The 24,885-nt window shown below is 36.6% G+C and overlaps 2 protein-coding genes and 1 pseudogene across 3 annotated transcripts; 2 read left to right on the top strand and 1 right to left on the bottom strand.

The window, feature by feature from the left end:
• Positions 1-1,313: 1,313 nt before the first annotated feature.
• LOC121967818 (stearoyl-[acyl-carrier-protein] 9-desaturase, chloroplastic-like) lies at positions 1,314-14,172 on the top strand. Its single transcript, XM_042518291.1, has 3 exons — positions 1,314-1,531; positions 12,404-12,902; positions 13,336-14,172. The coding sequence occupies exons 1-3, from the start codon at positions 1,410-1,412 to the stop codon at positions 13,894-13,896; spliced, it is 1,182 nt and encodes a 393-aa protein (XP_042374225.1). The 5' UTR covers positions 1,314-1,409; the 3' UTR covers positions 13,897-14,172.
• A 543-nt stretch (positions 14,173-14,715) lies between these two features.
• On the top strand, positions 14,716-19,844 carry LOC121967819 (U6 snRNA phosphodiesterase-like). 2 transcript variants are annotated; one of them, XM_042518293.1, is made up of 7 exons: positions 14,716-14,964; positions 15,522-15,605; positions 16,123-16,372; positions 16,522-16,618; positions 19,059-19,124; positions 19,379-19,535; positions 19,687-19,844. In XM_042518293.1, exons 1-7 carry the CDS (start codon positions 14,772-14,774, stop codon positions 19,728-19,730), a joined length of 891 nt encoding a protein of 296 aa, XP_042374227.1. In that variant the 5' UTR covers positions 14,716-14,771; the 3' UTR covers positions 19,731-19,844. The 2 variants fall into 2 exon arrangements, with proteins under 2 accessions (XP_042374227.1, XP_042374228.1); XM_042518294.1 differs by lacking the exon at positions 19,687-19,844 and having other exon boundaries at positions 19,379-19,645.
• A 137-nt stretch (positions 19,845-19,981) lies between these two features.
• Positions 19,982-20,948, bottom strand: LOC121967821 (annotated as a pseudogene).
• Between the last annotated feature and the right edge of the window lie 3,937 nt (positions 20,949-24,885).

A 24,885-nucleotide genomic window follows, 5' to 3' on the forward strand; every position in this document is an offset into this window, starting at 1 on the left:
AAAGCTGCAGTGGGTATAGTCCAGTTTGTACTTGGACAGTGCTTGTTATCAGAGAGACATGATTCGATTCATGATACATGTAAATACTATTTCGATCGAATTATCTCGTGTCCCTTATCTAAATAGATAAAGGTTACTTGACTAAAGTTGAATAAATCTTCATATTTTATTTTTTTTCAGAGTGCGTGTACTCTCTTGGAAACGTTGTTAAGATGACGACTTCATTATTATTTTTTTTTTTCACATGAATAAAACAATATAAAAAAAGTTTACTCTATTAGCATTGATTAAGAATGTGACGTGCTATGAATCATAATTAATCAGATATTTTGGTTATTAATTTTAAAAACTTAGAGGAGTATTCTAAAAATATATAAATTAGAGAAGATAGAAAATTAAAAGGGTATTATATTTTTATTGGTATTGTTAAAAGGATGTCCTTTTAGAGTTTATAATATTTTTCTGTCTTCTATTTTTAAATTATGTGCATTATATAAAGTAATTTAATTAGGTGGAGTCGTTTTGATTAAATATAGTCAAAATAGTTTTAGCGTGGAATTACATTGAAATAATTTTCATAAAATTGCTTCAATCCAGTTGATCAATTTTAATTAAAATAACATCATGTGAAATTATTTTGATCAAAATAATTTTTAAATGGTACTATTTATATAAAACAATTGTAAAGTGGTGCTGTTTGGGACAAAGCATCTCAAAAATAATATTGCTTTGTATAAAATAATTTTAAAGTGGCGTGTAAAAGGAGTACGAACCCTCTTAATTGTAATTTATGAATTAAAGGATAGTGTACTTTATGGATTAGTCTATTTTAATAGATCCTATTACTTAAATATATAAGGTCTATTATAATTTATCAATTATAATTAATGGATCATCTTTTAATTTATAATTTTTGGATCAGAGGATCTCATACAGTGTAAAAGAGTATTTTGAGGAAAAAAATATAAATAGAATATTATTTTGATAATTTTCAAAAGAAAATTACTTTTTAATGATACGGACAAATAAGATATCAAAGTAACTTTTTTTATTCACACTCGGAACAGATCTACGTAATACTGTTAATTATAAGGGGTAATTAGTAAAGTTTGAAAATTTGACGGTAAAAGAGAATTTATAAAAATTAAGTAGGTTAAATGAAAAACTCTGCCGACTAAGTAAAGTTACATTTTGACCGCTTTTTCTGGGTCGGTTGTTAAATTCGACCCGTGAAGCATATTCGAATTGATTTTGATTGTCTTCCGAAGGGTAGAATGGTGATTTAGCATCGTGTTGCTCGCCTGGTTATTATTAAATACCGCCTCGTTCCTGCCCCCTTTGCCGGAGAGGAAGAAGAGCCAGCGAGAGTGGAAGTTCAGAGAGGAAGCGAAGAAGGAAGAAGGTCTTCAATGGCTTCTCTAGTGGCGTTTCATACTCAAATGCTCTTCTGCTCTCGCCGTGACGGCAGGTGGAATGCCAGATCTCGAGGAGTCTTCATGGCCTCCGCACATGGATCCTCCGTCCCCACCAAGTGAGCTCACTTCCTTCTTAGGGTTTGCCTCTGAAATGAATGGTTACCTTGTGATTCTCGATCTTTCTTTTCGGATTTCTTCTCGGGTTCTGATGAATTGGTATTGATAGATACAAGTGGCCGAGAATTTATTTATTTTATTTTAGTTTTGCTAGTTTTCCTTTCCGAATTCTCAGTCGGTGTTTCCCTTTTTCTTTCCTGAGGAATTCATTGTGGATTGCGAACCCCAAGTTAGCCCTCGACTATCTTTTTCCTTATTGATTGCTGAGAACTATAGAGTTCTTTGTCTTGCCTTGTGCCCCTTCATTGGCGTTTTGACCACGATTGAACATGTGTACTGGAGTTACAGTTTTGAGAATGATTACGAGGCTTGCTGTTTCTTGTTGATTGCTCAAGACTGCTATGAACATATTAACTGTCCATTTCCCTGTTTTTTTTGGAGGGCTTGCAATTATGTAGATTTTCAAACTAAGTTTGCAAACTTTCAGAGTTGTTTAGAATTTTTAATTGTCACGTCTAATACCCACGTTTAAAGTCCATGGATGGTCGGACAATTAATCTTATTGACAGAATTCTCTTCTATCTTCACCCACTGGGGTGTGTGAACTGTGTTTTGCACAATTAGATTTGAACTCCATGTTTTGAATTCTATTTTCTTCTTGCTTCAAGCACTTATTTCTTTGTGCATCTAACAGAGTTGTTCAGAACTTCACGTTTAGTTAATCTTGCAATCTGAAACTGGTACATTCTTGAAAACTTCCATCTAGTATTTGAAGTTCCCGCGTAACATGGGAGTCATCCATGATCTCCTGCACATATATGATAGAGATACTGTGCAAATGACTATGGTGTTGGGCCTTGCAATTTGATGTTGTTTTATTGTCGGTGTGCTTTTTAGCATAGTTTCCATCAGTAAATGATTTTTTGTATTTGTTGCTGCAACTAAGGATGCAAAGTAGCTTTGAGTTCACAGTAGCTCGTAGATTAGGATGCCCATGATTTGACCCTTTTTATGGAAAAAAATTGTTTTGGCCTTTAATTTCTCACTTCATCCACGTGTTTCTTTGTCCGTTTAATTGGTATGCTTAAAAGGTAGATTCACTACCTTAGGGCATCTCCAATCGTTAAAGCTTTGAATGAGCTTTTTTTAGAGCATCTCCAATGCAAGGTTTTTAAAGAGGTTTGTAAAATGAAAAAACTAAATAAAAAAGTTCTAACCATTGTGGATATAAGGTTTGAAGTTTGTTGTTAAAGAGCAGTAGTGAAATTTCAAAGCTGCTTTTTTTGTGTTGAAATTGATGTAATATGCATGTAGTCATGCAATTACATATTATAAAATGGAGCACACAACAATCATTTAAAGCTCTAAGTATTAGAAATGTTTCAATAGGTTTTTAGAATGTTGATGTGGCATGACATGGCATATTGAGATCATCAAAAAAGCTTTTGTAAAACTCTAACTATTGGAGATGCCCTTAGAATTCTAACATGTCACATCAACATTATAAAAACTCATTAAAACATTCCCAATCGTTAAAGCTTTGAGTGAGTTTTTTTTTGTAATTCTCTCCACATGTAGTTGCATGGCTCCATGCATATTACATCAATTTCAATACAAATCTACCATTCTCTCCACAATTAAAAAAAATCTGCATACAATTTTTTCATTTAATATCTTTATATAGTTTTCATTTGATATTTTAATTAATTAATTATAATCTTTAATTTAATTTATTTATAATTAACAATTAATAAATTAATAAATTAATAAATTTTTAGTTTTTAATTTAATATAATTTATCATTTTATTTAATATTTAATTATTTTATAAATTTAATTTAATTATAGTCATTTGTATATTTTTTAAACTTATCTCAAATATATTTATTTTTAAAAGAAAAAAATATAATTTTAATTATTACTAATTATTTATAAACTGAAACATTATAATTAGCTCATCAAATAATTTATTTTTAAATTATTTAAAAAGGGTCAATCATGTACATTAATTATTGGCTCCACCTTCAAGAGAAAAAGCAGGTTTGAAAACTCAAACCTGCTCTTGAATTAAAAACCCCAAACCTCACCTACACAATCATAAAAACTTTTTTAATGAGATTTTTAAATTTTACAAACTTTTGACAAAGTTTGCATTGGAGATGCTCTTAGCGGCCCCCTTAGTGTCAGCCCTATGGATATGGAGGGAGGTACATGCAGGTAATTGGTATGCTTAAAACTTCATGTTCAAGTTGATCACGTAATCTGAAATTGGTAGATTCTTGAAAAGTTACATCTAGTATTTCCAAGTTTCCACATGACGTGAGAATTATCCATAATTTCCTACATACATATATATGATGGAAATGCCCAGCAGTTGACTATGTATGTTGAGCATAGCAGTTTGATGTTGGTTTATCGTCTGCATATTATCTGCATAATTAAGTCCCACTTGTACAGTAATTATGCATTCGCATCCATTCTACTTTCTCATGGTAATCTTTCAAGTAATGCTATTGTCATCTGGGGAAGTTGGTATTGTATGTTGAAAATAATCTAAACGCATGATAGACGAATTAATTAAATGCAGTAAAAACTTACAGCGATCTCCCGCAGATCCGCAATCGGCAGTGGCGAAGACTCGCTGTCGGAAGAGCGATCACAATGTCGGAAAGTCCTCCGCAATTCCACAAACCAAATCCCGCCGCCTTGGATGTTTTCCTTTGACTCTCGTCGCACGCTTGCGATTTCCACACCCTGAGCCTTGGACGTACCCCCTTTATATAGGGAAATCCACTAGGGGTATAATGGTCCTTTTCCATTATGAGTAGTGGGGAACATGGGCCACGTTCCCCACTATCCCCATTTCCAACATCTCCCACTCGTCCAAGGTAAGTCACTAAGACTAGTTCATTCAGGTAAGTCACAAAGACTTAATAAGTCACATAGACTATTAGAGAGTTTAGTCACATAGACCATATGAGAACATCCAATCCATACTTAGAGAAAATGGTTCGTGCGACAGCAAGCACACTGAGCGATAGTTGCTAAGAAGATTGTTACACCTTGACTTAGCCGCTCTTTGAGTAATCAATGCTAATAAAGTTGTTACACTTTACTTAGCTACTCAAATAAATTAGAGACACACTCTTTATGACACTTAGCCACTTTCCTGGTGGCATATAGCCTTTATCCAGGATTCATCCAATCTTCAAATGACACACAGCCATTATCTTGAAGATATCCATGTCTTGCTATTTACCCAGATTAAATAATTTTCATTTACATCGATATGAACATCTCTAATCCCTTATAATGACCACTATGTCATGAGCATGTTCCATATCCAATATTCACATTCATTTCCGTACATAACAGAAATGGGTCGACCAGTGAATAACAACAAAAGATGTAAATATATTTAATCTTCCTTTTTAGCTAGAATCAATTCATTTTAATCAGTCGCTTTCCTAGTTATGCTCCATAGACCGAATCATCCATAGTCATAGGATACACACTAAAGTAGCAGACACTGATTAAAACTTCAAGTAAACAGCTAAATAGTCACTAAGGCAAAAAATTGAGATTAACATATAATCTCAAAGGTCTCACATAGTAGAGAAACTGGGATTCATTCTCCTACTACCTTTATTGTCGCATTAGCACATGTGGTATGAATCACATGCCACGATGTTATTCTCTTTACTAAAAAGAGTGCATGTTATCTTTAAATTTAACATCGTACAGATTTTGATCTAGACATACCTAATGTCTAATTCTGAATTCAACATATGAATTCTAATCTGGCTTTCAACAGGTTCAGTAAATGGTGGGTTCATTTACTTAGATCATTATTTACACATAAATGATCTCATCTTGACACAATTATCAAGGTGACCTCAACTTATTAATTTGTCTCTAATTTCATAATTTCAGCTACGTAAGCTGTTTCATAAGTAACGGTCTTACCCCTATTTGTACTTAACAAATAGAGATGATTGTCCATGTGAATGGACCAATCTCCACCTGCCAACATGCTCACCGAGATCTTATATGAATGTAACAAATACAACATATACACTGAATAAATTATGACAAATTACACAATCATAACACAAAGTCTGATTGTTATTTTAATATTGTTACATTCTACGAAGTCCCAAAGACTTTACATGTTCTTTAAATGACTCTTTAGTCATTGGCTTAGTAAAAGGATCTGCAAGCATAACTCGTGTAGGGACATACTCAAGGATGACTTTTCTCTTAGCCACAATATCCCTTACAAAATTATATTTAATTTTTATATGCTTGCCTTTGCTATGATATTTGGGATCCTTGGAAAAAACTATTGTGGCTTGACTGTCACAGTAGACAGTTACTGGACTCCCACTATCCTCAGCAATTTTCAGATGCTTCAGAAACCTTCTCAACCATACTGCTTCTTGCACAGCTTCCATAGTCGACAAAGCTACACAAGCTTGTTTCTTGCTGTTCCAGGAGATGGCGCCACCATTCAGCAAGAATGTATAGCCTGATGTGGATTTTCTATCATCCAGGTCTCCAGCCCAATCTGCATCTGAATAACCTTTCAGACTCATATCTGATCCTTGAAAACAGAGACAATAATCTGTTGTCGCCTTCAGATATCTGAATATCCTTTTTACTGCCTTCCAGTGTCTCGGTCCTGGGTTTGACTGGAAGCGACTGACCAAGCCCACAACATAGCTGATATCGGGACGTGTACACAACATAGTGTACATCAAACTACCAATAGCACTGGCATATGGTTTTTTATTCATCTCAGCTATTTCCTCTGGAGTTTTAGGACACATACTCTTGCTCAACACAGTACCTTTCACAATAGGTGTATGTTCTATGTTGCAATTAGACATGCTGAAATGATGTAACATCTTATTTATATAAGACTCTTGTGACAGACCCAAAAGTCTTTTAGGACGATCTCTTATGATCTTCACCCCTAAGATGTATTCAGCTTCTCCCATATCTGTTGTATCAAATTGTGATGACAGCCACTTCTTGACTTCATCAACATATCATCAACATATAATGATAAAATGACATATTTTCCTTTTTCCCTTTTCAGGAAAACACAATGATCCTCATTGATCATCTCGAAACCATAAGATAAAACGACTTCGTTAAATCTTATGTTCCATTGTCTTGACGCTTGCTTTAGCCCATATATATAGACTTTCTAAGTCTACATACTTTTTGCTCTTGGCCTTCAGCAATGAAACCTTCTGGTTGAACCATATAGATTTCTTCGTCAAGATCACCGTTAAGGAAAGCGGTTTTTACATCCATTTGATGTAATTCTAAGTCATAATGTGCCACAAAGGCCAAAATAACTCTTATTGATACAAATTTCACTACGGGAGAAAATGTCTCTTCAAAGTCAATACCCTCCATTTGGGTATATCCTTTTGCAACTAAACGAGCTTTGTATCTGTTAATCGATCCATCTGCTTTCCTCTTTATTTTGAGAATCCATTTATTCCCAATAGCCCTTCGGCCTGGAGGAAGATCGACTAAGTCCCAAACATGATTTTGAATCATGGACTCCATCTCTTCAACCATTGCAGCTTTCCATTTTTCTCTAACTCTACATCCCAATGCATCCTCAATGGATTGAGGCTCGTCGTCGTCAATTGGAAGTGTAACCAATGCCTCATTCTCAATATCAAACCTCTTCTTAGGTTTGATCTTACGAACACTTCTCCGTAAGTTGGGCTGTTGAGAAGTCAACTCATGACTCGGCATATCACTCTCACTCGGTTGACTAGACTCAGGTATCCCTTTTGACACCTCTCTTGTTGATAATATCTCATCCTCCTCAAATAGAGGAACATTTTTATCAACATCACCTCTGATTGGGAACTCTGTTTCGAGAAAAGTCGCATCTCTCGAGTCTATTTCGGAGATGGTTCCATCTAGTTGCTCACCTATGAAAACATAACCTTTGGAGGTCTCATGATATCTTATAAAGATACATTTCTTACCTCTAGGCCCTAGTTTTCCATACTTGTGAGAACTATCATGAACATAAGCAGCTGACCCCCAGGGTCTCAGATTACTCAAATCTGGTTTTCTGCCTGTCCAACGTTCATATGGGGTAGATGGAACTGACTTTGAAGGCACTTTGTTAAGTATATAGGCTGCAGTTAATAATGCATCTCCCCAATAGGAGATTGGCAAATTAGCTTGCGCCATCATAGACCTAACCATTTCAAGAAGAGTCCTATTTCTTCTTTCAGCTACCCCATTTTGCTGTGGAGTTCCAGGGATTGTCAGCTGTCTAATAATCCCTCTATCATTACATATTGTCTTGAACATATCAGACAAATACTCCCCACCACGGTCAGTGCGTAAAGTCTTAACTTTACGTTCCGTTTGATTCTCAACTTCGTTCATATAACGAATGAAGCAATCTAATGCTTCGGATTTGTGAGAAATCAAATACACATGACCGAACCTAGAGAAATCATCAATAAATGTAATGAAATAGGAAGCTCCATGTCTAGCCTTCACATTCATTGGACCACAAATATCCGAATGAATTAACTGCAATGTTGATTCAGATCTAATAGCCTTACCAAATGGTTTCCTAGTTGCTTTTCCAGCAAGACAATGCTCACATATAGACAATTGAATCTTAGCTCGAGTGCCCAATAGACCCTCTCTAGCTAACCGATTCATACGTTCTTGTCCTATGTGTCCTAATCTAGCATGCCAAACCTCATCAGTTATATCTGCATCACTAGTTAAAGCAATGTTTGAAAAACAACCATCAATAGCATAATTGACATCTGGTTCTACATCAAGAACCATAAAACCATTTGTTAAAAAACCATATCCGATTGACACTGAGTCAATCTTAAGTTCAACAGACCGACTGTAAAAATTAATACAATACCCTAAATCAAGAAGACACGTAACGGAAACAAGATTCCGTTGAATTTCAGGAGCATACAGGACATCATGTAGAAATAAAACTCGACCACCACGTAGGTTGAGTTTGCAAGTGCCGACTCCTTTGACTTCAACACTTGCATTATTTCCTATAGATCCACTTGTTGTCACCTGGTACCGACGGTACTCAACAAATGTAACTCGTTCTCGAGCTACATGGTTGGTTGCTCGAATCTATAATCCACAAAGGATAAGAATCATCTAACAACATTGAACTAGCAACAAAATGCTCTTGAAAAGAAGACACACTGGATTTACCTTTTCTCAGGATCTAAGTGGCCCTTTTGCCACAATTAAAACAAGTCAACTTGTTTTAGGTTTCTTTCCGTCTTCTTGACTATCTTCTTGATTGGGCCTTGTCCCACAATAGCTTTCCTCTTCTTTCCCTTCCCTTTCTTGAACCATTTCTTTTCTTGGATCCATATGATCCTGAACCTATGACCACATAGGCATGTCCAGAAATCCTTATGGATTCAACTCTCTCCGCCTCCAATTCTACATGTGAGACGTCGGTGAAAGTCTTGATACTCTCACCGTGAGTTAAGGTCCGCCCACGGTCTCCCAAGAATGGAAGTGAACGATAATCGCCTTGAACTGTTGTTCATCATCAACTCATGACCATCGTTTTAAGCTCCCGAATCACGTTCGACATCTCCCGAGGTGTTGAACCATTGATACATTCGGACGCTTTTATAGTCACAAATTTAATTGTCACCGTCGAAGCTTCTGGACTTACTCCACTGTATTTTCTTTAAGGGCAACCCGACTTCACGTAGCGTAAGATATGACTCATATTCAAAAGCTAGGTCGTCTACCATTGAACTAATCAATATACCCTTTGCAGTGGAGTCCTTTTTCTTCCATGCCTTATAGGCATCAAGATCTCGTCTGTTGTGCAGTGGGACCATCTACAGGTACTTCCATAACCTGATTTACAGCCTCTAGAACTTCTTGTTCCTCAAGTACATATTGTATCTTGAGGTGCCAGATCTTGTAGTTATCCCCATTAAGTTTCTCACCTTTGTTGAGTTCAGCTATTATGTTTTTGGTTGCCATAATCTATCATAAATAAACAAATTATTTAGTATTCAGTGTATATCATATGTATGCAATTTATGATTGACTTAATATTACTTTGAGTTGGTTTACAAAATCAAGTGACACTCATCATCTGTATGACCAATCAAATTAATATTAATCAATTCTATTACATACATCCCAACAAATAAACTAATCATTTATAATATCATGAATTCATTAATTAAATGAACTAATCATTTAATATATCATGTTTTTTTTTTAATTAAATGAACTAATCATTTAATATATCATGTTTTTTTTTTAATTTACATCATGAACTAATCATGCATCATGTCAAGCAAACAGCATAAATAAATGAACATATCATTAATATAAAATTATGCTGCAAATTGTTAACATATAACCAACTGACATGAATGAAATGGACTAACTATTGTTCATACAAAACGACAATAAAAATAACAGAACTCTAATAAACTAGATAGGCAACTACCACTCCCACTAGGACAGACACTAGTGCAGTGGCTAATATAATCCCTCTCAGCCTGGACTCATTTGAGGTAATCCCAGGCATGACAGCTTCAAGATTTTCAATTGGATCCACAATTGGATCCTCTTCTGGTTCCTCCTCGATCATTTCCGGGTCCTCTTCGAACTCTTCCGGATCCTCTTCAGTCATATGATGAGCAACTCCTCACATGTACAGAATATGTGACGCGTCCTTGATGACGCCCAAATATAGTCTGCTATCATCCTAGGATTTTCCGGCAATGATTGCATCAAAGCCCAAATCCTATAACTGTCGAGGACTGGAAACTCTTCTCGCTCAAGTTTCCAAAACGGATCATCAAGTCGTCCAATGTGTCCATCGACTCCATAAGCGAGTTATACTCTATCTCCTGAATCTCCTTCCTGAGCTGATTTCGTCGCACTTCGCGATCAATGTGGTAATCGTCTGTGCCATCCGAAAAATTGAAAATAAATAAGTCAGTACAAAACCGACTAACCAGTACAAAACCGGCTTATTTCAATTTATACAGGCATAGTACCAACATAATAAATCAAGAAAAACAAATCTTCTCGATTTTCAGGAGTTAAGTCGACAATTAGAACTAATCTAATTGGTCGGATCCATTGGATCGGTTGATTAGGGATCCAGATCCTAAGCTTGGTCCATTGTCTTTAATTAGAACTAATCTAATTGGACAGGGATTTTTGTACCTATGTTCTGTTACTTTTTCTCTAAGTCCATTTCAACCAATTTCAGACTTATTGATCAAACTCAGGTCCGTTTGATCAAACCAATGTCCATTGGTTTAAGTCCGATCAATTAGAACAAATCTAATTGTTATGATCAAATCTGACCTATTAGAACAAATCTGGTCATTTGATCATATTTGGTCTAAGCTCTAATTAATCAACCCAAATTAATTTGGGGTTGAATCAAATTGGTTTAATTAAACCCAATGGTTTAATCTAAACCGGGTCTAATTGGACCAACCAATTTAAACCCACCTAATTAATTAAAATTAGACTAACAATCATAATTTTAATTAATTTTAACATGCATAAAAAAAAAAAAAAATTTAAACACAAAAGCTTAAAAATTTTGCATGGAAAAACCATACGAAACTAAAAGTTTCATTTTTTATTTAATTGCATGCAGTAATTCTGTGAACCTATCACAGTACTGGAAAAGAGAAAAAAAAAAAAAAATGCAAGGCTCAGGTGTGAACATATCACAGCACTGCATGTTTTTTTTTTTTTCCGTTTTTGTTTTGAGAAAAACAAAAACAAAACAGAAACATCAAGTTGATCTCTTCGCCGTTTTCTTCGCCGCCACGTCCCCATGCACGCACGCACGCAGCCACGTCCCCATGCACGCACGCACGCACGCCACGCATTCTGTGAACGTTGTGCACGCTGCCACTCTGCCTTTTTCAATCACACCGCGGAAACCGCCCACGCCGCGACGGACACGGTCGCCGGTCATGCCTACCTTCTGCCGGTGACAATCGATCCTTTCCGGTACCATAAACCAGTCATCTATAGGCTCGACGAGATCGCCGACGGTAGTTCTACCCGTCCTAGCCACCAACACATAGTCGGCCAGCCAGGATGCCAACAACAGCCAAAGACTGCCGTCGTTGGCAAATTCAACGGTAGTGATTTTATAAATTTGGCACAACGTGTATGCTACGACATATTAGTCGTGCAAAACAGCGACGGGAAATGACAAAACGAGGAAACATTCAAACAGCAATTTCATAATTCGTCTATAAGCATTTTAGAAATTACTACATGCTCTGATACCATTGTTGAAAATAATCTAAACGCATGATAGACGAATTAATTAAATGCAGTAAAAACTTACAGCGATCTCCCGCAGATCCGCAATCGGCAGTGGCGAAGACTCGCTGTCGGAAGAGCGATCACAATGTCGGAAAGCCCTCCGCAATTCCACAAACCAAATCCCGCCGCCTTGGATGTTTTCCTTTGACTCTCGTCGCACGCTTGCGATTTCCACACCCTGAGCCTTGGACGTACCCCCTTTATATAGGAAAATCCACTAGGGGTATAATGGTCCTTTTCCATTATGAGTAGTGGGGAACATGGGCCACGTTCCCCACTATCCCCATTTCCAACATTGTAATATATCAATTTTTGGTGTAATGATAGATTTAGTTACCTATTTTATTCTCGTGGATAACATGTTTCTGAGCAGAGACTGATGGTTACCAAAATAAACTATTTGATAACTCACATCTAAGTATTTTATGAATGTTGATAGCTTCACATGTTTTATGGTTTTTTTTCCTTATTGCTCTTACTATATGGTTTCAGAGTTGGGACTCAAAACAGCCCCTCTGCACCTCGTGATTTTCATATTCAAGTCACTCATTCATTGCCGCCCAAGAAGATTGAGATTTTTAAGTCGTTGGAGGGTTGGGCAGAAAGTAATATATTGGTGCATTTGAAGCCTGTTGAAAAATGTTGGCAGCCACAAGATTTTCTGCCTGATCCTTCTTCTGAGGGATTTTATGATGAAGTCAGGGAACTGAGAGAACGCTCAAAGGAGATTCCTGATGATCATCTGGTTTGCTTGGTTGGAGACATGGTCACCGAGGAAGCCCTCCCTACATATCAAACAATGCTGAACACCCTTGATGGTGTTCGAGATGAGACAGGTGCAAGCACTACTCCGTGGGCTAGTTGGACAAGGGCTTGGACTGCTGAAGAAAATAGACATGGTGACCTTCTGAACAAGTACCTATATCTTTCTGGAAGAGTGGACATGAAGCAAATTGAGAAGACGATTCAGTATTTGATTGGCTCAGGAATGGTAATATCTACTTGATAATAGTTTATGGTTTGGTTCAAGTTTAACTTCCTTTTATATAGTATTGGAATTTTTTTTCTGCAACATTTGAGGCTGCATAGAAATGCTACCATGTGTTTAGTTCTGCTAGGTCTCCTTGATTCTTACAAACTGATCCATCCATTTGGGGATTTTTTTCTTTGAAATTTTATCCTAGTTTCATCTGCTCTGTTTGAGTTGACCACCTGCTTCACTGGTATTACAGATTAGAGTATCCCTAACATTATTTAATGGTCTTGTGATGCTTACTCATTTGAGATCAACATATATTAGTTTTAGAGCTTCACATTGACATTATTTTATACATTGAAAATTAGCTAGCACGCACAGGAACATTGAATGGTACTTGTGATACTTACTCCTTTTAATTATCAATTTTCCATTCACTTGCTTTCAGGATCCAGGTACTGAGAATAATCCATACCTTGGCTTCATATACACCTCGTTTCAAGAGAGAGCTACTTTCATTTCCCATGGAAACACTGCTAGGTTTGCCAAGCAACATGGGGATCTCAAATTGGCTCAAATATGTGGAATAATTGCATCTGACGAAAAGCGCCATGAGACTGCATATACTAAAATAGTGGAGAAACTGTTTGAGATAGATCCTGAAGACACTGTGCTTGGATTTGCAGACATGATGAGGAAGAAGATCTCAATGCCTGCCCATTTAATGTATGACGGACGAGATGAAAACCTCTTTGAGCACTTTTCAGCAGTTGCTCAGCGGTTGGGTGTATACACTGCCAAGGACTACGCTGATATACTCGAGTTCCTTGTTAACAGGTGGAAGATAGCTGATCTAACTGGTCTTTCTAGTGAAGGGAATAAGGCCCAGGATTTTGTCTGTACTTTGGCTTCCAGAATAAGAAGACTCGAGGAAAGAGCACAAGCTAAGGCCAAACAAGCTCCTACCATGCCCTTCAGTTGGATCTTCGACAGGAAGGTGCAACTCTAGGCGGCATCCAGTATTTTTGGCCTAATATCGTTCTTGCATGGAAGCAAAGCATAACATATCTAGGTCGTATCCGTTCCCTTAATAAGAAGTATCATTGCCGACATATTTTTTTTAATCTAATTAAGTTTGAATTGAGAAGGGAAGACTGAATGTTCTACAAACTACTATATCACAATCAAAACTGCGAGTTCCCGTTAAGAGTGTACTGTTTGGATTTTCTTTTATTTCTTAAACAATATAAATACCTAATCAAAAGTCTTTGTTATCTTGTTCTCATAATTAAAATGGTTTGTCAAAAAACAAAAGTTTTTTTTTTTATATATTATTCTCCAATATCACCCGCCTGAGAGGGGAATGCCTCTCAGATGTTGAGAGATTATGACCCCAGAGTGAAAAGAGATTTTTTTATTTTTGGATTCATTATTAAGGATTGAGAAAGCCTTGAATTTAAATTAATTGTTTTAATAATTTTTATTGCATAACTTTTAATTAATTGTGTTTGTTTTTTAAACTACGAATTACACGAGACACTTATAATGTAATAACAAAAAAAAATACAATAAGAATTGGTATAATAAAAATACTGTAAATTTGGCCGGCCAAAATCTGAATTTAGCTAGATTAAGTTAGTTAAAAAATTAATTAAGTATTATTAATAAAAATTAATTAGATATTATTTTTGAAATTAAATATAAAAATAGATGAGAAAAATATAAAAATATGATATTACTTTAGTAATGACTAACAGATCACATTCTGGCTATTATATTAAAATTTGAAATCGTATTTTAATATGTTCTCGGAATAATATATATCCTAGAACTATAGAAGGCCTATGGGAAAGTGGTTCGTCGCTAGTTAGAGGAACGAGAGAAATGGAAGCGCTGAGGGCATCCTACGGCGCCGACTCCGAAGGGTCGGACGCAGATGATTCACCTGCTGCCGAATCGATGAGCAGCAGAAATGGCGCCAAAATCAACTCACGCGAGGTGCGTCAACAGCTGCATCCTCTGCCGGTGTCCTTGCCGCCGCCGCCACTCGACCTCCTTCAAACACCCGATCTTCCTGGTATGAAATATTTATTCTCTCCAGTTTATGTTTGCTTTAATTTTGGTTTTGATGCTGGAAGTAAGGCTCTTATTCAGAAATAGACGGGATTAAGGGATTCGACTTTATTGTGCTACGAGAAGGGTGGCTCTGGTTTGATTTTCGATGTTGTTAATTTGACGTTCTCTGCTAAAAAGATGCCTTAATTTTGTGCCGTTTGCATGAAGTTTGTCTCTTGTGTTTTGATGCTGACTCGCATGTTTCGAGTATGAACTGAATCCAATTGCTTCTCCCCTTAGGGTTTATCGCTTCTGCAAATTTGTTTTCTTTTTTTATTTATTTTGAATAAGAGAATTCATAAATACTAGGTATTCCAATCGTGTTAATACAATGCATCTAACTGTTAAACTATGAATTTATTTTCACCTTTTCCTATTTGATAACAAGATTAACTATCCTAATCACCTCCTAATGTTACAAATCATTGCCAAGTTTTTTCTTTTTTATGTGCTAGCAGGTTTTCGGATAGCCTTTTTATTGATTTTGTGATATTGCTGATGCAAACCCACATTTTTCAGATTTTTCATCAACTACTCAAGGAAGCCGCATCAGAAGCTTCCCTCATGTTGAAGGAAATTATGCACTTCATGTTTACATCCCAGGTTTTGTACCATCAGCCACCTTTTGTCTGCTTAATTATTTTTCACTTTAGAGAAGTGCTCAAAGTTGTCTGTCTCTCTGACTACCCTGTTATAAGCCATGTATTTTGCGAGGCAAGCTTTGATCTATACAGCCATATGCTATCTGATATGTTTACTGAAAGCATAAGGAAATATATATTATATATACAGTCAAGGATAAGATTTATTAAATAAACAATTGCAGATGGTTGATAAAAAATAAAAAGAGGAAAAGGGATTGTGCAAGTGATTGCACCTATACCATCTATATATTGATGATATATTGTCAATGTGCGATAAGCCTTCTACAATAGAGTTTCAAATAGCCTAATCTAAGATAGGCACTTCTCTAGTCAGATGATCTACAAACTGCCTGCATATGGAATGCTGAGAATAATATGATAGGCTTCTGTAACTTGAATATTTTTTTATGATTACTTGTTTTTCTTGAAACCTTCACATTTTTTATTATTTTAGTTATGAACATTTTGTTTTGCAGTTCTCATACCAACACCAATTAGGACGCAACTATCCATTTTTATAAAACAAATTGCATCTCTAGTTCCTGGACTTTGTGCTGTTGATTGTGACTTCCCTATTGCTGAGTTATGCAAAGACAATGCAAAACTAGAGCAAATTCTCTTAGGAAGAGAATTCCATATTAGCTTGGGAAGAACAGTTCCTATTCAAGCACATCAAATTGAGTCTATTGTGGCTATGCTTCGTCAAAGGTTCCAATCACAGAGAAGGTCAGTGAATATCCTACACTCTAAAGGGATTTAGATACCATGTAAATTGTAAATCTACAATTTCTTTGCATTCCTGCACGATCTAAACTTAATTTAGTGCTTCCTTTATTTTCTCTTTAGTAATAAATTCACCTTCTTATGAGTGACAGGTACTTTATAGATTTCAATAAGTGGGATGTCTTTGTCAATGATGAGCAAACACGCTCTTTCCTTGCGCTTGAAGTTATGGGTGCTGGTCTTTCAGAGGTATATCAGATGTTACATCAGGGATAGAAAATGGCATTAAAATAGAGCCTCAATCCTCTTTTTTATCTAATTGATTCCTCATTATTGATTGAAAAAGTTCAGCGAACTTCCAATTATAAATTTACACTTTCATCAAGTAATCTTCAGTTTCTTTCTGAAATTAGCACTAAAAATCTACTCTCATAATCCTCATTTGGTTCCCACAACCAAGATGAACAGATAGTAGTATCAATGGCGGGACAAAAAATATTTACAAAAGTCAAATTGCCTTGTTAATTATGACTCAAATGTGTTCAAGTTATTGAATCCTGAAGCATGAGACTACAGAGCTACCAACATGATGAGCTAAAATGCATGTCAAGCTATTGTATAACCAAAGTGCATACTACTAAGATTAGTTGGAGCATACTACTAAGATAGTTGGAGCATCAAGGCAATTATGCCATGTTGTCAATCTATGGGTTTGATAGACCAGGTCAGGTCCATAGAACTGTTGATGTTCATCAATGCATCAGAACAACATAAGGTCCCAGACACATCAGCACTGTATTAAAGATCAATAAATTTTCAAGTTGTGGGTTAGCATAATTGTGGACCCTATTCAAGGCATGCACGTATGGCAGCCAACATAGATTTGGTTAGCCTTTTCCAATTCCATGTTCATGTATAAGTTACAGGATCCACCAGCAATGGTTGTGTTATCTTAGAATGTAGTGGCAGATAGGCTAAGACAAGACAAGAAAACAACATAAAAAATGAGCTCTATGGAGAGACAACAATTAAGGTTCTTGTGATTTTCCATCATTTTGTGTTTGCTGTATAGCATTTGTATTTCATTATCATTGTTGTCTGCTTGCTCTCTTGTCCATGATTTTCTCCTCATTGTGGGGTTTCAATGTGTGTTTTCATTTATGTTTTCTTTTCTATGTTGTCATGCCTTTGACACTGATATATATATTACATCTTTGAAACAAGATTCTTTGGGATGTCATCAATGAGATGACTATTGTGGATTTATGGCCAAAGTTGGAGTCGTTGTGTAATGAAGAGTTTTACTGACAAATTCCAGTTAAAATAGCAAAACTATCTTAGTTGATTGTTAAAATATAACAAAAAGTGGAATATGAAATTTAGTTAAAGGATTTAATAAAAAAATTGAAGGAATAGTTGAGATGAGTAACATGAAATCCCATCAAGTAAAAATTTCAAGTATCTTGTATTTATTATTTAACAAGAAGGTGATAATTGATGATGTAATTAGTAGGATAAAGATTGAATTGTCGAAATGGATGAGCTTGTATTATCTTATGTAATTGTCTTGCCTGCCTTAAGATAAATGGAAATTTTATAAGATTGTGGCACAACCAATCATATTTATTGGAGTTAGAGGTTTAGATTAGTAGTGATTATTGTTTTAATAATTATTTAAGGTTTAGCATGAGTTATATATATATATATATATATATAGTGATCATCTCACTAATAAAGCAGGGCAATATTCTCTTTCCTGAAACTGAACATGGTGTTAGAGACCCTTTTTGGGGGTTAGGGTTTCCAAAAAAGAGATTCGCCTTAGAGGTGAGGTTGACATTGTCTTTTTGTACAGGCATTTCTATTCCTGTATTTTTCTCAAATCCTAACCAGCCTCTATTTTGCTCTTTTTTTTCTTTCAATATTATCCTGTTTATCTTATTTATCTACTGCATATGAGTCACTTAAAACCATCGAAGACCTATTTATCTATTCTATTCTACTTACCGCAGATGCTTTGTATTCCTTTTTTTCTACCATATCAATCTTCCCCATCTCTTTCTCCATTTTCACCTAATGAAATGACAGGAAATAATACCTAGAAAAAAATTCTCCCATAGGTGTCTTTTGTTCCGTGGTTCCTTCCACCATAGGATATGTAAAGAGATACATCAAGGTAGGCTACTTCAAGTGGCTGAAGAAGGAACAATCTAAGAGAGATTAGAAGGAGCCTGACATATTAACAGAAATCCTCATTGCAAAAGAAAGTGACAATATACTCGATATTGTTCTCACTACCTCCAATACACCTGTGGCTGTGGTCAGTGGATTTTAGATTTTGCATGTGTTTTTCAGATGACATTGAATACAGTGTGCTCATTTACTTTTATATGTAGAATGACATTTTGGTTGCTGTTAATGGTATAACTTCAAATAGTTGTAAGCCACAGCTTGATGACCATGAGAGCTCTCAGACTCACAAGTACGACTTGATAGTTGTTTTCAATCCAACTTATCTCTTTAGTGGTACAAAATTTAAGATACCAACGTTTGGATAAATAGTTGTTGTTTTCAATTTTTTGTGGTTTGATGCTCACTGTACTTTTTAAAAGATCTTATTTTATTTTATTTTTTATCTATAGGAGGCTCTTGCAACTTTTTAAGCTAATGTTGATTTTTTTCTTCTTAGATATCCAAGCAGATTCGACTTGTAGACGTGATATATAGATTACATGGTCTCCCTGAGTTTTATAAGGTATGTAATGTTAATTGCCACTAGTGATTTACCACTAGTGGCATCTATTGTGGATAGTGTATGTGTTAAATTGACTAACCGGGCTACCGAATTTTTAAGCAATATGTTGTTTTATCCTAATAGCATACCTCGGAAAATTAGACGATGACTTTCCCCTTAGAATTTCATGCATTATGTATCTAAACAACCATTCAGTTTATAATTGTTTCTCATCAAACTGTTTTAAAAAGTTACTCACTTGTTTCCTGATGCAGAACCCACGGCCCCACATATCCTTGCTATGGGGTTTAGGAGACACAAGCGGCATGCTAAACCAAGCGGTTGAAAACATTGAAAGATCCTACAAGAATTCAAGCCTGCCGTGTCGGCATATCTTTACTTGCAAGATCAACGGCATTGAATGTAGAATAGGTAAAAGAACATACAGCATATGTAAGTTTTCTGAGTGAAAAAATGTGTTTCAGGACAAAGGATTCTACTAATTGTGAAGTTACGATATTAACACTGTTTGCATTATTGTCTATCTTGTACTTGAACGTACTTCTGCTCCATGTTGTTGCAGCTTCTATGAGCGCATTCATCTTCGTACGAGCGGGCGTAGCGTGAATCATTCAATTCTCAAGAGACGAATCTTGTCAGGCACGGGCCGGTCCAGGTTTCATGTACGACGACTGTCGCTTTGCATCACGAGAATTAAATTTCATCAAATGACCTTTGTCAGATAATGTGTGATAAAAAATAAGAAGGAAAAAGACAACTTGTGATCCGGTGCCGCTTCTCAATTTTGATTCGCCGCAAAAGACAACGACATGTGCGGCCGCGTTCCACATCCGAACAAGAACAGCCTCTCACTTTGCTTAAACTAAAATTTAAGCATTAATAATTATATTCTCGTGTAAAACTTTGACCGCATCCAAAAATCTATTTGGTGGGCAACCAAAATCATGTGAACCCCAAAAGTGTTGGCCACTGGCACGCCGTAATTCATCACCAAACTCACAGTAAAAATTACAGATCTATAAGCAGCGACGTTCACCGTAAGCTAGCATGCAACAGTTCGGAAGAAACAGAAAGCCCCGACGAAAAGAAGCAAGTGGAGCGGCAGTACTAGCTACCAGCCTGCGCCGCCATGGCCAGCTCGAACTGCTTCATCGAAAAGGAAGGAATTAAGAGGAAGGAACTCCGAGGGCTTTCCGCTCACGGGCGCGTGGCCGAGCCCGTCCAGGCCTATGTGAGCGACGTGCTGCACGTCGGTCGGGAACCCGATCTCCATCTCCGCCTCCTCCTCGTCTTCTTCGTCCTCCTCGAACACAAAGTAGTGGGATAAGCTCTTGAAGCTCTTGGCTAGCTTTTGGAACCCCGCAGCGACGTTCGGCCGCGGAAACAGAAGGATGCTGAAGGAGTTCTTCGGCCTCCCACCTTCAGAGAACCACAGTTAATTAACAATCAATTAGATTTCATGAACAACAAGTTAAGATAACTAGAACGAGACACTAACTACTCGATGTTGGTGGAACTGTCCCAGCCTGCGCTCTCTTCGGTTGGTTTTCACAGACCGCAACGCTGGACTGAGAGACACAGCCGACGGAGAAGGGAAGGACGACGAACCGATCCGTTCGCCGGTCTCTCATTGCACCAAAAATAGACAGAGACACAGAGTCTCGCTCTTTGATGGATTTGTTATATTGGAGCTAGAGGTGGCGTCGGCTAGCTTTGTTAGCAAGAATGAATGAATGATTTTAAATGTGAAAGAGCTACCCAAAGTTTGGTGTGTGAGAGAGAGTGAGGAACTAGTGAGTTGAGTTCCAATATTCAGAGCAAAGCTACGGCCCACCATATGGCTTGTGTGTGTTGGAGGGAACCTTCTTCTTCCTGTCCATGTGACCTACTGCAATTTTTTATCCCTTCACAAGTCACAAGAGCGAGCAGTGTAAACCACACGGCTTGTCATCGCCGGGCCCGTATTCACCGTGATTTACTCCCTCTCATACTCGTGGGGCAGGGGTGAGGGGGCCGCTGGGCGGCAGGACCCACCTTTGCAACACGTATACAGCAGTGCTACTATTTATTGCTTCGGCCAATAAAACTTACTGCGCGCAGTTGTTTTTGTTTTGTTCATTTTCTTTCGTATATTAACTGTGAGCATGATGAGAGTTGGCACTAGCAGAAACTTGTGTTTCAGGGTGTCCCATGAAGTAGACCAGAGGAGGTTCCCAGATGTTTGATTGCTTTCAGGGAAAGCAAATTTACTTTTGCCCTTATGACAGTGAGGCAATTATATTCCTTAAGAGAAATAGAACCATTAAATTAATGAAGCATGTGAATCATCTGCTTTAGTCGGCGTTCACCTTTTGACAATAACAGAGCTGGACCAACTTGCCATCGATATTGATTGGAAGACATAGTCGAGCCATCTGAAATTTGACATGGAAAAATTGTAACGATTGTTGGAAAACTTTACTGCGCGTGTTCAACTACGGTTAATATCACTGTGCTGACCTTTAACTAGATTTCCAATAGGTTGGAAAATTGGTTTTGAGCATAAGAGTGTGAATGAGAAATTAAAGTTCATCATTTAATGTGTGACATAATCGTCAGATTAAATTGGATAAATCAGATTTATCCAAATGAAAAGGTATAACTATATCTAAAGATGATTTAATCTCAGTCATTGAATTCAAACCGGAAGACATTCAAATGAAGAAATATTATGTTTCTTGGGAAGAGATGTGATCTAAATCATCTAATTCAACTTGACAGATGAGATTTGATTGAACCAAGAGGTTCTTCTTGTTGGTCTTGATAGACTAGCTAGAGGAGATGAATAATCTGTAAGTTAGAAATTTGAATCTCTTGCTACTAAACTTAGCAAGGAACACACATTAATTTTAAACAAATAAAAATATAAACAAAATAGAGAAGAGGTAGAAAATTTACTTGATTTATAATCGGGGAGGCTACTAATTCAAGGAGATGTAAAGCTCAATAAAAGAACTCCTTTGTAAAGACAAAGTAGCCCTTTACAGTAGTAAGCACAAACAGTAAAAACAAGATTTGTAGACGAAAGTACAGAGTGTGTTGTACTGAACTTCGAGGACTAGATCTCTATTTATAGCCCACTGGTCGAAATTAGTCGCTGGCTGACGTAGCACCTCCCGGGTGTCTATAATCTATTGATGTGGACTCCAGTGCTAATCTTCGCTGCAACGGCTTGGTAATCTAACAAACATTGCTTTGGGTGCCTGGATCTAGTCCATGCACCTGTACTCGGTCCAGGCTCCTGGACAAAGTCAACTCAACAGTTGACTTATTCGGTCGCTTAGGTTATTCTTCAGTCTTCCAGAGTTGAGCTCATCCAAATCCAACTTTGGCATTCTCCTTGAATAGTCTTCCTCCACGGCTTCTCATCCTTCGAAAGCGCTATACATGTACTTCTCGTCTGCCGGTGTACTATTTCGTAGCTCCTCATTCCTCGGATGCACCGAATTCGTCGACTCACTTCTCGTACCATCCTTCTCGCTAGCTGCATCTTCCATTCGACTTCTTGTGTTCATAATTGCTTGCACACTTAGACACAAGGGATCAAAACTGCATAGTCTAACCTAACTCGGTTGATCACATCAAAACTCACCCGGGGTACTTACACTTCTAACCCTTCATAAAGTATAAATAAGCCCCTCATGTTGTCATTTCCTTCATTTCGATTCAAAGCAAACATTGTATTTCATACTTGCATTTGGGGAGTTCAAGAAGCTTCTTCAATTTGGAAGTCTCGTGATTTGCAATGTTGTCATCACAAGATAAAGTTGTTATATTTTGAGAGATGATAGTCGTGTTCTGTGAGCACCTTGTGTGGGGCAAATACTTCTTAAAGAGATGAAGTCCAACTTTAGTCTCGACTTCGCCTAAGCCTTATTGTACCGTCATTCTGTTCGCGCTCAGATTACACCACCACCACTAGATTCAACAATTTTAAGACTAATTGTCCATGCAATCTGTAGGGATTAGTTGCGAAAAATAACATATATACGCAGCAGAAAAATGATCTCTCTAGAGATCCAAATGAATGTAGAATGCACATTTTGATCAGATTGTTACTTTTGGTGCTTGAACAAAACAATCTTGGCAACACCGATGCTAAAGTAGATCTCAACGCAATTAGAATGTCGACGCCTCTATGGTATCCACACAAGTAAGTCCCTCGGTTCTTCTCTAAGAACTTTGGAATTGAAGAGCACTATTCACACATGAAAATGGAAGAGAAAAGAATAGAGAAACACCCCTACTTCCTCATCTTGCTAGAATGATGTATATAGTGGCAATCCAAGAGACACCCATACCTCTCAACCTCCTTGGCCTTTTTATGGCTATTTAATGTGACATTAAAAGAAGAAAAAAAAATACTAACTCCTCGTTTATCAGATGAACTCTTCATCTTCTCCGATGATTCTTCATCTTCTCTGATAAATATTAGTGTTTATCTTAGTAGGCTCTTGATTAGGTTGGGTCATAATAAGGTCCAAAACCAATTTCAGAATTAACGCTCAAATCGATACAATTTTAATCAAATTAAAATAAATCAATCTTCAAGTAAACATTCTCTTTATGTGTGACTTAATAGGTTCTCGTAACGTTGGTAGTATTTCTAAACCCATTTTAGATACACAAGCAATGAGCAGAATCTAGCAATGCATCATTGGTACCCAAGTGACGAAAATGTCAAGACCTGACCTAACCTATCTGTGTTTATTATCTCGTATAACTAGATCATTCCATCCTCTATATCTAGATTAATCTATGAGGCATAGACCGTGTTATGCTCATATTAATCTTTGTATTTCTTGATCTCCAAGTATAGTCACTTAACCAAATGAACTCAATATTTTATATTAACTTATTTGAGCAGGGTCATGTATTTTAGTAGCCCTACTTAATCAAGGGACTTACAAATATCACTTCCGTCATATATAAAAGAGACAAATCTTATCTATGCCACTCGTATTCCTCTGCATAACTTATTGCATACCAAATAATCGACTTTATAATTCATCTTGTTACAGATGACATTTATCGATACCAAAGTACATAACTCTTATATTGGGAATCGTAGTGACTTCAGGTTTAAGGACTAGTTATACTAATAATTACTATAAGAATGTTTATAACACTCATATAATGATATATGAAATATTCTCATAGCAGATCAATTCAGTACATATTCTCTAATATACATCCATTGTCAACTTAATATTTTGTATCCATGACTTGTGAGATTAAGTTATCAATTGACCTACATGCTAGTCTCAACGAATTAATATTGTCCTTGTACATTAATGATTAAGTAGGAATAGTTAAGAGCAGTGTTCTAATCTACAACCTCCCACTATCAATTCAATAAATTGATATGATGTAGACTAGAATTATTATCCTAGGATATTATTATACTTATTCAACTAGCACAGATCTGAAGTAAATATAATAACTATAAATATTATCTTTTACTAATAAAATATAATATAATAGATTCCTTATCAATCATCTCATAATTAACTCTTAGGGATGATACTAACACAATCTTGATGGATTCATCATCGATGACTCCTGTTCCACTGACACATGGCGAGAAATCAAAGAAATTTACAGGTACTAATTTCAAGAGGTGGCAGCAAAAGATGTTATTTTACCTACCCATGTTGAATCTTACGAGGTTCCTACGTGGAGATGCTCCCTCCATTTCTCAAGACGAGGTTGATAAAGAAAA

The sequence above is a fragment of the Zingiber officinale genome, chromosome 3B (assembly GCF_018446385.1).
Source record: "Zingiber officinale cultivar Zhangliang chromosome 3B, Zo_v1.1, whole genome shotgun sequence".
Classification (NCBI taxonomy): Eukaryota; Viridiplantae; Streptophyta; class Magnoliopsida; order Zingiberales; family Zingiberaceae; genus Zingiber; species Zingiber officinale.

Coding starts and splice junctions, on each gene's coding strand:
- LOC121967818 (XM_042518291.1), top strand. CDS start 1,410: ATGGCTTCTCTAGTGGCGTTTCATACTCAAATGCTCTTCTGCTCTCGC. Junction 1,532..12,403: donor GGATCCTCCGTCCCCACCAA/GTGAGCTCACTT, acceptor ATATGGTTTCAG/AGTTGGGACTCAAAACAGCC. Junction 12,903..13,335: donor ATTTGATTGGCTCAGGAATG/GTAATATCTACT, acceptor ACTTGCTTTCAG/GATCCAGGTACTGAGAATAA.
- LOC121967819 (XM_042518293.1), top strand. CDS start 14,772: ATGGAAGCGCTGAGGGCATCCTACGGCGCCGACTCCGAAGGGTCGGAC. Junction 14,965..15,521: donor TCAAACACCCGATCTTCCTG/GTATGAAATATT, acceptor CACATTTTTCAG/ATTTTTCATCAACTACTCAA. Junction 19,125..19,378: donor GTCTCCCTGAGTTTTATAAG/GTATGTAATGTT, acceptor TTCCTGATGCAG/AACCCACGGCCCCACATATC.